Here is a 12,383-nt window from a genome sequence, read left to right as displayed (position 1 = left end):
CGATATGTGCACCTTTAAATAATGATGATAACACTGAGCATTACTGAGACAAATTGAATTCACGTTTAAAACAGCATTGAATGGTAAGTCAAATGGGCGATAACTCTAATAAAAACTGCGGGGGAAAACTGATTCATCCAAATTTGGATTCATCCAAATGTGTATCATGAGGTTATGCCCATACAATTTGTCAAATTTTATGTTAACCCATTAAAAACCGTTGGACCAATTGCAATAAATTGTGATTGTTTGGCTGATCAAATGACGGGCAGACACGAGACTTCCTTTATACGCTCGTCACTGGGGGTGTAAAACTTTTTTTAAAAAGTAAATAAGAAAATGCTGTTTTGGGTTTGACGCCATTTCTCAGCTCAAAAAAGCCTATATATGGCGGTCATTATAAGAGAAAACTTCACTAAAATCCACCGATCCACGGGAAGTTACTTAGAAGCTTTTCCACATATCCACATTGGTCGAGCCTGAGAGTCGAACCCAGGTGGACAGAGGTGAGTTGGCAGGTTTAGACCACTCGGCTACCCAGGGCCTCAAATAAGGAAATAAAAATAAGCTTAACGTTTGTTATTCGACTTGCACAAATTTGCTTAGAAAATAATATACATATGAAAACGAAAAAGAATAAAAACAGTTGAAGGAAAACAAAATTAGACCTAAATTCGACGTCAAGTAATTTAATGAATCATTACAAACCATTCATATACTGGCATCTGCATAACAAGATAGTGCAATATGGAACAACACAGCCATGTTGCAAGTCAGTCAACGAGGGCGCTTGTTGTTGAGCGGTCTTCAAGGGACTAGAAGAACTCTCACGTGAACACGGAGACTAGCCACTTTGCCGATAAGTTAATACCTCTACATGAATACAGGTCTTTTTAGTAAGTCGCTATTTGACAATTTTAAGTCTAGATGCGCTCAGAATATCTGTATACAGTGTATGTAGTTGTGCCAAGTAAAACCTATTGAATTCATTTTGTTTTGATCATGTACCATGTAATTCGCATATGGGTCAGTAAACAGGACATATGTGATGGAAATAAAAACGTTTTCTTTATAACATCAAAGACGGACGAAATATCTTAGGAAGTAATATTTTATTCCGAAGCATGTTCATATTTGAAAGGATTTAAAATTCCTATGAAAACTGTTTTGGGGTTAGAAAAATAGTAGTTAATATTGGTCTTCGAGACTACAAACACTGTCATGGATGGTAGAAATATGTCTCGCCTGCAATCACTAGGCCACTGGCATCTAAGAATTGTGTTAATGTATAATACACACACAAAAGAACCGCTTTGTAAGCGAATTACTGACCTCGTCAAGACGTATTTATGGTGGTCGCAGACCAAGATTGTGCACGTACTTGGATTGCAAGTACATAGAAGATCCATGACTCTACCAATATTTATTATATCAAATATGAATCATGTTAAAAACGTCTACTAAAGATGGTACTACAATGCCATCTTTGTGTAACAATTCAATCCTTCCTCCGCCATAGTGATAGGGTTTAAAATGTTCAAAGAAATATACAATCAAAAGCAACTTGTACATGCAAGAAAGCACATACACTCAGACGTCCCGCCTACCAAAACGTCTGATATAGCCAATCTCACCTGTAGAGAGGTCTACCCAGTCTTTTGTCTGATTTTTCTATTTCGTTCCCTCTCTATCGTTTTCCCCAATTTCTCTAAACGGAGAAAAATTTCAAGAGCTTTTATCCTTCAACATCGTATGAAATCGGGTCAAGTTAAGAGGGAAAGCATGTGTGTTTCTTTTGGTCTGTCCGTATATAATTAAAGAAATTGAATATCTTTTACTTTTTTAACTGCTCACATTTAGTGACGATTGATCGTATCTTTAAGAGAACAACTAAGTAATGCTAATCAAACTTATATTTTCCTTAGGCCGAAAGTGGCGGTTAGTACCTCTATAAATATGAAACAACATCATTTGGATACGATTCTGTCACCTTTTTCGTAAAAATATCTATTAGGGAATTTGCAGGTCATGAAAGAGAAAACATACTCTAAACATACTGCAAACCCATTGTGATTCACATAATTTCGAAAGATTTAAACGTCTAAGTTTATTTATTCTACATACATTCATATCAATTGCCATGTAATTGAAGACGTTGGCTTGTAGAACGAGTTCCTCTCCACGAACGACAGAATATGGCAAGGTCAGGCTTACAAAGAATGGGCGGTAAGTTCGGAACTGGAAATAGAAACATATTTCACTTATCATTAGTTTTATCCAAACATTATTACTACTCGCTTGCCAGTAAGAATACGAAACAAGTGCGCTTGTTCTCAGTTTGAGAAGAACAAAATATATTAACAGAAAATTCATAAATTCGTATATGATTTGAGTACAGTAAAATTAAAGTATCTTATGTGAATAGTTAAGCTTTCTAATTTTATCAGAATAGTGTCACAATTTCATAGCCATTATGTCCGCAAAAGAGTCCATATCTGTAATTATGAACAGGATAGTTCCATTAACACACACACACACATATGTGTGTGTGTGTGTTCAGTTATATAGATATGACCCCTGCAGCTACACTCCAGAAGAGAAAACATATGGATGGGTATGATGAAGTTGATGTTGTTGTTGTAGGGTTTAACGCTATTTTTCAGCACAATAGAGGCTATACATGGCGGCCAGTATAAATGGTGGAGGAAGAAGCGGAAAACCCCAGGAGGAACCACGGACCCACGAGAAGTTACTGGCAAGCTTTCTCACATACCCACATTGGCCGGACTCGAGACTCGAACCCACGCAGACAGAGGTAAGATGGCATTGATCCGTAACGGTGAGCGCTTTAGACCATGGGGACCCGGGTCATGATGAAAACGAAATGTATATATCTATTCATACAGCATTCCAAAGAACAAAAATGATATTTCACAGCAACTGTGCACTGATAACTCTCAAAATATGTAGAAATTGTGATGGAGTGGTGAACATTGTCTTTCTACGTCCTAAACATTTGGCAAAATGTACTAAACTCCTACGGGTAATTTAAGAGTTATGGCCATGGACAGAAACTTTAAAAACTGAGTTCAGGAACGTATGGACTATATATACGAATAGTTTGCACGCTGTATGATATACCACAAAATGTATAAATGTTTCATTAAAAGGAAACGAAACTTGCCGAGTTTCCTTTTAATGAAAAATGTATACAACGAGTGGTATATCATTGATACAGCCTACATACTATACACATATTTTATTTATAAAAAACACAAATTTTCATTTTATATGGGAGATAAAACTGACGGCCATAAACTGTGCACTTTAGTGGAGTGAACTCTTCACAACCCCTCTCATATAAGTACGCTCAAAAAAGCTGTTCTGTAGGGATTCATAATTTCCAGTACACTTCATTCATATGAATTGCTGTGTGTTTCCTTTAGCAATATGAAATTAAATGAAAACACAAGGCTGATAGTTAAAATTAAAAAAACAAATTACTAATGTGCATGCAAACATTGAATTTGCAGCGTTCTTTGTATTGAACAGTAACAGGGCGGCTATTCGCATCTTTAGCAACAGTACGATTCGAGCCAGAAACATCAAAATAATGAAGGAACAAAAAGTACTTAAACAATCTAACCCTGACTACTTTTCATTGATATTGTATTTGTCCATATTCCGCTATTCCTACTGACTGTAAGTGTCACTTCAATAATTCTCCTACGTTGTCGCTGTGTGGGCCCTGTTTGAGAATTTACTGTTGAAAGAAGTTGACCCAGTTAGGGATCTCGTTCACGTTTTGCGGGAGGTTCATAACAAACATATTTCGTACGGTGATGTTTGATGGGTTGCTGATAATCTGATTTTGTTGAATATTACACGTTTGGGAACTGGATATTCTACAGTCTGTTTCTGTGCAGTTCGAAATTTCTTTGTTGTGGTGGTGAGAGATCACAGCATCATTACTTGGGTGGCCGGTGTTCCTCGGATAATTGGAGTAAGTCTGTTGTTGTTTGTAACTAATATTTGAGTAGCTGTTTATAGACTGTACATTTTTTGTGGCCTGAAATTAGCATGATATCAATTGTGTGAGTGTTTTTGTCTCTTAACTTCTGAATTAGGTACTTTCGGCTACTAGTGTTTCTTTCTTTCTTTCTTGCTGTAATATTTGCCTAAACAATTCTTTTCACTCTTTATTTTCTTTAAATCATGTCTGTTGAAGACAGAATCAAACATAAGGTTTTCTGAATCATCGTAGGTAATCCTTTTAACGTCATCGTTGACCTCTTAAGCTTTAAAGATTCGCGTTCAATCCTTAATTATAACATATATATAAATGAGCATAGTCAGAAAAAGAATTAAATAGTAAAACAACAAAGTCGGACACAAGGTCAAACCAACAAATAGAGAGTAAATAATAATCAAGAAAACCCCATCAAGTGGGAGTGGCTCATGCAAATTCAACAAGGTTTTCGTCCAGTCCAAGCCTACTAATGTCTGTTATTAAATCCGTTGATCTACATGACCCATCGACAAACGACGACATGTATCGAGCACGTGGTCTTTATTTGATCTAAGTTGTATGAGTATTCTATACTGGATAGTTCTATATAATCACTATGTGTTAGATATCACATTAGTATTGCCCGTACAAGAATTACCACCCTCTAACAAAATAATTTACGCAAAGATTTACATAAAATATATCTTTTTTAAAGCTTAAAAAACCCAACTTTTTAAAATTCATGTACATACCTTTGTTTCAGCAAACATAGAATAAGCCAATTCAAACCTCATAACACTTTTATCAAACATATCGACAATGTCTATTTCTACTTTCAAAAAGTGTTTATATTATGTTGAAACCCCTCAACGACTTGTAATGAAATATTTTATCAATAAGTATGTTCATAGTCAAAAAAAATCACATTACCTATTTTATATTAGAAATTATTGATCTTATCTTGCCCTTATCAATGTCTTCAAGCCATTTATCAATCATCTTTATCAGCGTGGTATGACATGAATATTTGACCGAAAGCCCGAGGGCCGTTGACGTAAAATGTCATTTCTTTGTAAGACATTACTTATTTGTTGTCACACTAATTATTAAAATCCTTGGTAAGATCGAAATGTGTCTGTAATTTTCTGGAAGATCCTTCTCATTATCTTTATGCAATAATGTTATTCCTTCCATCTTTAAAGTGAAATGAAATTTGTTACATTTTATGTTTAAGTTTAAAATATAGCCTTGTGCATTATATTAGCACTTAGTTTTAACAGTTTCGTTTCTATATCATTTACCAACGCAATATTTGAGTATGACGATTTTCTAAATAGTGTCATACATCTGTATTTGCTACTTAAGTTGTTTCTTTGGAACGGAAAATAAGTCACTATATTTGTATTGTTTGTTATTGGGTCAATTATTTTTATCTGTTACCAATACAATGTATAGTTTTTAACAAGAACACATTACCATGGAACAAATATATTTTTCCCGTTTCCATAGTTGTACTATTCAGGGATTTTTTTCAGGTTACTCTGTATGTATATAGTCCAGACATATCATTCAGACCATGTCACTCACAAAAAGTGAAACTAATTTAAACATAAAATATAGATCACCGTGATCCGCTGTTATGTGTTAGGTTTTTATATAAGCATGTACCCTTCAAACGTATTCGCTCCCATTTCAAAATCAGTCTTTGTAAATCACTTTTAGTTGTGATCAGACATTTTTTGAGAAATTTATTTATTTAAATTATGCATAGAAACTACAAACTGTTCATATGTATTTTCGCTAAAACAATACATTGGGCTTATTGTGAATTCATTCAAAGACATTATTATTTATATCCTGTGATACAGCAAGGCTATTGGTACATCGGGACATTCAAGACTATCGGTACATAGGCACATTAAAGTTTGCAATTCATTAATAACATTCTTTACTTTGTGACTAGTGATATAAAGTTTATCATTGTTTGGGTTTTCATTCACATTACTACAAGTTCCTTAAATTTTCAATTAATAACTCAATGAATTAATTATTTTTTCGTTTTACTAAGCTGAATGGCATTGTTGCTTCTATCTGCTATTTTTGGTAAGACCAAGGAGTCGTAACACAGGTCACGGTGATTTATTTTGTTTTATGGTACTAAGAAAGATTCATTCAGTCATTATTTATGACTTCCATAAGATTGCCTAAATAAATAAATATAAAGCGAAGAAGAATTCGACAAAGTTGCAATAATTTAAACTATTGGCCGCAACACCTCTTTCAGTCATAACTGTGTACCCCTTATTGTGATGCATACCCTCATGAAGGTTAATGATTATGTGCAATATATATATATATATATATATATATATATATATATATATATATATATATATATATATATATATATATATATATATATACAGACGGACAAACAACCACTCTTTCCTTCATCGTTTGACGCCCTAAATATTGTGTCATTTAAAACTATGTGTAGGAGTAATTGGGAACAAAACATCTGGGATAATTTATGTATGTATGTATGTATATATATATATATATATATATATATATATATATATATATATATATATATATATATATATATATATATATATATATATATATACTAGACCACGTTCGAAACGTTGACGAAAATGAGGGAAATAAGATTGAATTTTTATAATTCCATGAACTCAATAATTGGATGCATATTTTATTTGTTTGCTGGAAGTGTAAATCTGTAAACTGGCGTGGGTGATTTTTTTTAAACAAAAAATACATTAATGTTTTTTATGCTAGAAGGAGTATAGAGCTATAATCAGATACTATAATCATAAGGAGATACAATTGATGATCAGGTTTGATTGACTTTTTTAACTATAAACTGGCTTGACTTGTGCATCAAGTTTTGCAAGTGAGTCATACATGCCTAGTTGCCATCCAGATTTAACTATATGAAAACATTTAGGTCAAATAAATACAAAAGTACATCTGTAAAGCAGATTTTGCACACTTAACTGATTACGTAATTATGTGTAGATTTAAAAACAGATACCAGTTTATATACATACTTTGTATCGGTTGTAATAACACTGCAGCTAACTTGCAAAAATAAAAAGGAAGGTTACGTTTTTCATCAAACTGGCAATGCAAATATACATTTGGATCAGTAACATGTATACAAAAATAACTAATTTATGTATAAACCCATCTCTCTACTCTTAATAGCACAGTACAATATTAAAGAGACATTTAAAAGCATGTGTCAGGCTCATCTTAGTGTGGGTAATGGAAAATTCTTTAAGCTAAAGCTACAGTTGAAGTCTCTTGGATGGAATGGTAAGCAACCTTATTACGACTCGGATCAAGAATGAGGTCCTGCCTAATTCTTAATGTTGATCGTTTTATTATATTTTGGATACGAGTCATAGTATATATTGCTTAAATGAAAGGCAAAATGAGCTCTTACCTTGGCTGGTGCAAACGTTACTCCTAAGCCAGTAATCTTATTTACGGAGAATGCACTAGCAACCCAGGACGTGATAGTGTCTGGAACTACAGCGGAAACGTTGGCTTCACCAAGGTCACTGAAATATACAATGGATATAAAACTCTTCTGCAACTACACAACAACAGCAATTATATTTAAAAGAGACACATGTAGCCAGGGGATTCCTCATATTGGATTTAAAGTGAAATGTACTAGCCAATTAATTGGAGAATGAATTACCTCAATACAATTAGTAGTTTTTGTAACAGCAGCACTATTTCCAGGCGATCATATGTCATAGGAATCAACCTTGAAAGTCTTTACGCTTGTAGGCTGACAGATAATTTTGGTTCATATTTGTAAATGGTTTACTTATTTAAAACCCGTCTTTAAAAATATATATTTTTAAGGCTGTCAATTTCATTTCATGGCAGTTCGGTATCATTGGCATAAAGATGAAAGTTCTGATGAGAACAAAATCAAGAACAAAAATCAGACAAGCTCTGGTCATAACTGATATGAATTATCCCAATGCTTTTCTCAGATGGTGTCAAATGGAAGTTTTACAATGAGTAAGCGTGGACATATTTCATAATGAACCAGCGTACGCTGTATACCAAATTGTAGAATATTCTGATGAATTGTTTTTAAAAAGTAGCAAGCATTAGCATGAGGCACCTTTGATGATGGATTTCATCTTTTCAATATCTCTTTTACGGACAGCTATAAGATAATTGACTCACATTATTTACAGATATCAATTATGTAAAGTTAGGTTAAATTTTTGCATTGTTTTTAATTACGTCTTTTATTTCACATGAAGTATCATAAACAGTTTTTCTAATAAAAACATTCTTGATGTACCGATGCTATGTGTCATATATGACGGGTTTCAATTTTAATTTTTCTTTTTATTGATCATTATCATATAGCACATTTTGTAAATACAGCAAAACTTTGATGTCAGAATGAGCGTTTCTGTTCTTTGAATATACATCACCGAACTATTTTGCTATTTTCGTAGTGGAAAATCTTTAGTTTTATGAACTTTAAAGTTCTGGATAACTTAGCGCCTTCTGTCATCTTGTTGACATATGTCAAAGGATTAATCACATCAAAAATCCTTCCGCATACTTCATAACGTTTATGTGGTTGTACCTAGAAATAGTGTACCATTCAAAGAAGTAAGTCACTTACATTACCTTGCAAGTAACTTCATACAAATTATGATATGCTTGGGAACTGACATATAATTTCTTTTCACTGCCCTATATCCCCATCATTTTCATTTATTTTAGCAACAGAGACCACATACTATATGCAAACCGTGGATTAATAATCTAAGAAGGTGAAGTGATTAAAGAAAATGAGCAGAGTCATGAAAGATAGACGCAGTAACCTCGGTAACCGGCAAACCGCCTATGACACTATTACGGCAGACACGGATGCTCTTTATGATAATTGCTCTGGTTAAGATTTTATTCAGGCCTAAATTATTGATTACAACTATTCTACAAAACATATTCCCTGCTACAGGAAATATTTTTCTGCAATCAGGGTTACTGTGGTTTTTTTTACATCACTGTGTCTAGACAGTGTGACAAAGATTATTTTCCTTAGTAAAGAATTTGTACTGGCAGGGGATATTTTATACTAAATATGGTAAAGACAGTACTGATATTATTAACGTGAAATACATATAATGGAGAAAGATCTTCAGATCAAGGCTCTTAATATTTTGTAAGTATGTATGGAAATTTCTAATAATGGAATCAATATATCAGAAAATTGGTGTACGAAAATGTAGCAGAAAGCTTAAATCACTGTTTCGTTTAATTGTCATACAGGTTTATCAAGGAGGCCCAAAAGATATTACATATGTTGTACAACACATATTGGAAACAAATTGATTAATTAATTATTTTAGGAATTATCCTAAAAAAGCAACGATGCAGCCTGGGTCAGTCTTATGAAAAGAAAAAATGAAGTATCTGGTGTTATCTAAACCACCTACTACATTTGCCGAGTCTCCAACATCGTCTGAAGCGAGTAATACGAGTGAATCCCCTGATGATATGAGAGAATATTCTAGCAGTAATAAAAATCTCCAAGTGCAAGTTAATTGGATAAATGTTTTTGGTAAATATTTATACAGTGATGAGATCTACATTCGCTGCTCAAGAATATTTTATCTCGGTTGGCACAAAATGGCAGACACATACAAACGTACACCAATACATGTGATTGCACAAACATCTGTGATCACACAACAACCTGTGACTGCACAAACATCTAACGCTGTTGAAACAGACACAGAATTAAGCGAAATAATATTTGAGATTGAAGTGATTGCAGTTTCTGAACATGGTTGAGTACAAATATTAAGCTAGCTATTGACGGACTTGTCAATTCGATCAAAGCTTCCATGTTGTAAGCATGCTGACTGTGAATAAGCTAAAACAAAATCGCACGACAGCATGGAATATATTAACACGCCGTGTGCAAACAGTTGATATACTTGAATTATTGAAACTCATTGTTGGACTTGATGAATTTGCTGATACTTCAACAGTTGCTAATGAAACTATAAGGGTACAAGAACTGAAAGAACTTGCATGTGAGCGTAATATACGAATAACAAAAGGTACAAAAAGAGCTGATATAATTGTAGTATTAGGTGTGTTTGATGATAAACAAAACCGTCGTTGTATTATTGAACCTGCTATTCTAATGAAGCGGCTGAGTATATTGTATATTCGTGAACATAAACACAACAAGCACCTGAATTTAAATTTCAAAAGCGAAGTGGTGAATTAGAAAATCATCTGGCAATAATCCCAAACGCATACAAACCATGCGAAGACGCTCGACAATTGCTATCAATTATGATTCCTGGAATTATACCAGTGTTAAAACGCTGTAGTTCATGCGCATACTGTCCTCGACGCGCATTTTATTATGTCACTTAATCGAAAGTCATCGGATAAGGATGGATTGAGAACTACTACACCGTGGATTCTCAAAGATGTTAGGAGAATTTTAAATTGCAAAGACACCAATGCTATCAGTGATGAAATCAATGAAGTAATTAATTTCCCATACCAACCTTTTCGTGGATCGAGCTACATACCAACACCAAGTATGTTCCGCCACGGTCAGTGATAAATATAAAAATTATGACAAAAAAATGTTTTGAATGGGAGATTTTGTCAGCGTTATAATATTCTAGTAATAATCAAGACCAGCCTCGAAAATACCGGCAGCACCTGGGTGAACTTAATTTTGTAATATATAATTTCACTTGCATCTTACTAAGGCCACATAGAACAAATCTGAAACACATAATCCGAGTATCGCTATTTATGTGTTCATTCGTGATAACTGTTTATATCCGTTTGAACTATCCCCTCATGGACAACATGGACGAACCCAGATTGATTTGTTATGCTGAGCGATATGATTGGTTCTGAATTTTTAACTCATGATGTATGGATAAAATTCTTACTCGGTTACTTAAGCGACACAGTAAGTACAAGGGTAAAACGTTTATATGCAGACGTTGCATACATATATTTAACACCCAAAAACTGCTCACTGACCATGGCTTTTACTGTCGTGAGATCAATGAAAACCTGCAGCGGACAATGATGCCACAACCTCGCAAAACATTCTCAGATTTACTACACACAAAGAAAGATGAAAGTTCCGTATATCATCTACGTTGACTTTGTCTCAAATTGGAAGTGACTGATTAGGACCTGTGAAATAAAACAAATATAGCACAAGTTGATGAACAAACCTCATTCGGGTTTTGCTATAAAGCAGTTAGGTGTGACGAGCAAACTGAGACATCAACGTTATATCGTGGCCGCGTCTAGGTTAAGGTTTCTCTTAAATCGCTCGAAGTTACAGTGATATTTGAGCTTTCTCAAGCCAATCATTGCTTTATTTGTAAAGGAACGTTTGTTTCCACCGATGGAACTGAAAGTTCCGGTTCCGAAGTTCTTGATCACATTCACATCACTGACATGTATAGTGGAACTGGGTACAATGCAGGGAATTTACAATTACGATTTTGCACCAATACAACAAAAATTCCGGTAGTGAGTCATAACCTGCGTTGGTTTGATGTGACCTAAACAAACAGTAGCATTAGCATCAAAATCACAAATATGTGTTATTTCAAACAACATGGAAAAACACGTGACGTTTAGGTTACGACAATTACAGTTTTATTGTAGTTTCTGAACTGGTCTTTAAGTCAGTCGGCAATCTTGCGGTTGAAAACTTCAAAATAACTAGTTGATATTCTGCCACTAACACTGATCTAGTAACGAGAAAAAAGTGTGAATCCATACGAGTATTTGAGTGATTGGGACACGTTTACTGAAACTCATTTGCCACCGATCAAAGCGTTTTATTCGTCGCTGTAACGTCAAGGTATTTCCACCAAAGACTATGCGCACGAAAACAAAGTTTGGTCGGCTTTCGAATGCAAAAACATAGGTTACTGTCACTATCTGTACTTGCGCCATCAGTGGAATTATGAAAGCGGAATTTCCTCAAGTGTTGCTGTTTAAAGGTATATACTGTTTGGGCATTCACAAAACGTGGATCAATGTGATTTTGTCTTCCATGCCATAATAATCGGTTAACATCTATTTGTTTTACCCGTGTAAATCAAGACATGCAAGTTGTACTTCAGAGATCGACCTAATATGTACTCGCTTGATTGTCTTCACGCTGTGCACCAGTAGCTAAACCAGTTGAAAAAACTCTGGAATTGCAAGCAGTTCAATGGATTCGAGATCGACTACAACGATTAGTAACTCGAGCATCATCAACGGTCAAACCAAAAGCCAAAGCGGTTTCATTATCATC

The 12,383-nt window shown here is 34.3% G+C and overlaps 1 protein-coding gene across 1 annotated transcript in view; it reads right to left on the bottom strand.

The window, feature by feature from the left end:
* The window catches only part of LOC149782723 (CD109 antigen-like), a 264,351-nt gene that overhangs the window by 82,897 nt on the left and 169,071 nt on the right, over window positions 1-12,383 (bottom strand). Inside the window, exons 20-21 of the mRNA XM_089934226.1 lie at window positions 7,482-7,599; window positions 2,125-2,238 (exon numbers count right to left, since the gene is read on the bottom strand). Coding sequence (XP_089790352.1) covers window positions 2,125-2,238; window positions 7,482-7,599 — 232 coding nt within the window. The remainder of the gene's footprint in view (window positions 1-2,124; window positions 2,239-7,481; window positions 7,600-12,383) is intronic.

This window comes from Sinohyriopsis cumingii, chromosome 15 (genome assembly GCF_028554795.1).
Source record: "Sinohyriopsis cumingii isolate HCF-2022 chromosome 15, ASM2855479v2, whole genome shotgun sequence".
NCBI classification, from domain to species: domain Eukaryota; kingdom Metazoa; phylum Mollusca; class Bivalvia; order Unionida; family Unionidae; genus Sinohyriopsis; species Sinohyriopsis cumingii.
Note: the sequence above shows the minus strand (reverse complement) of the source record. Positions and strands in the feature narration are given on the sequence as shown.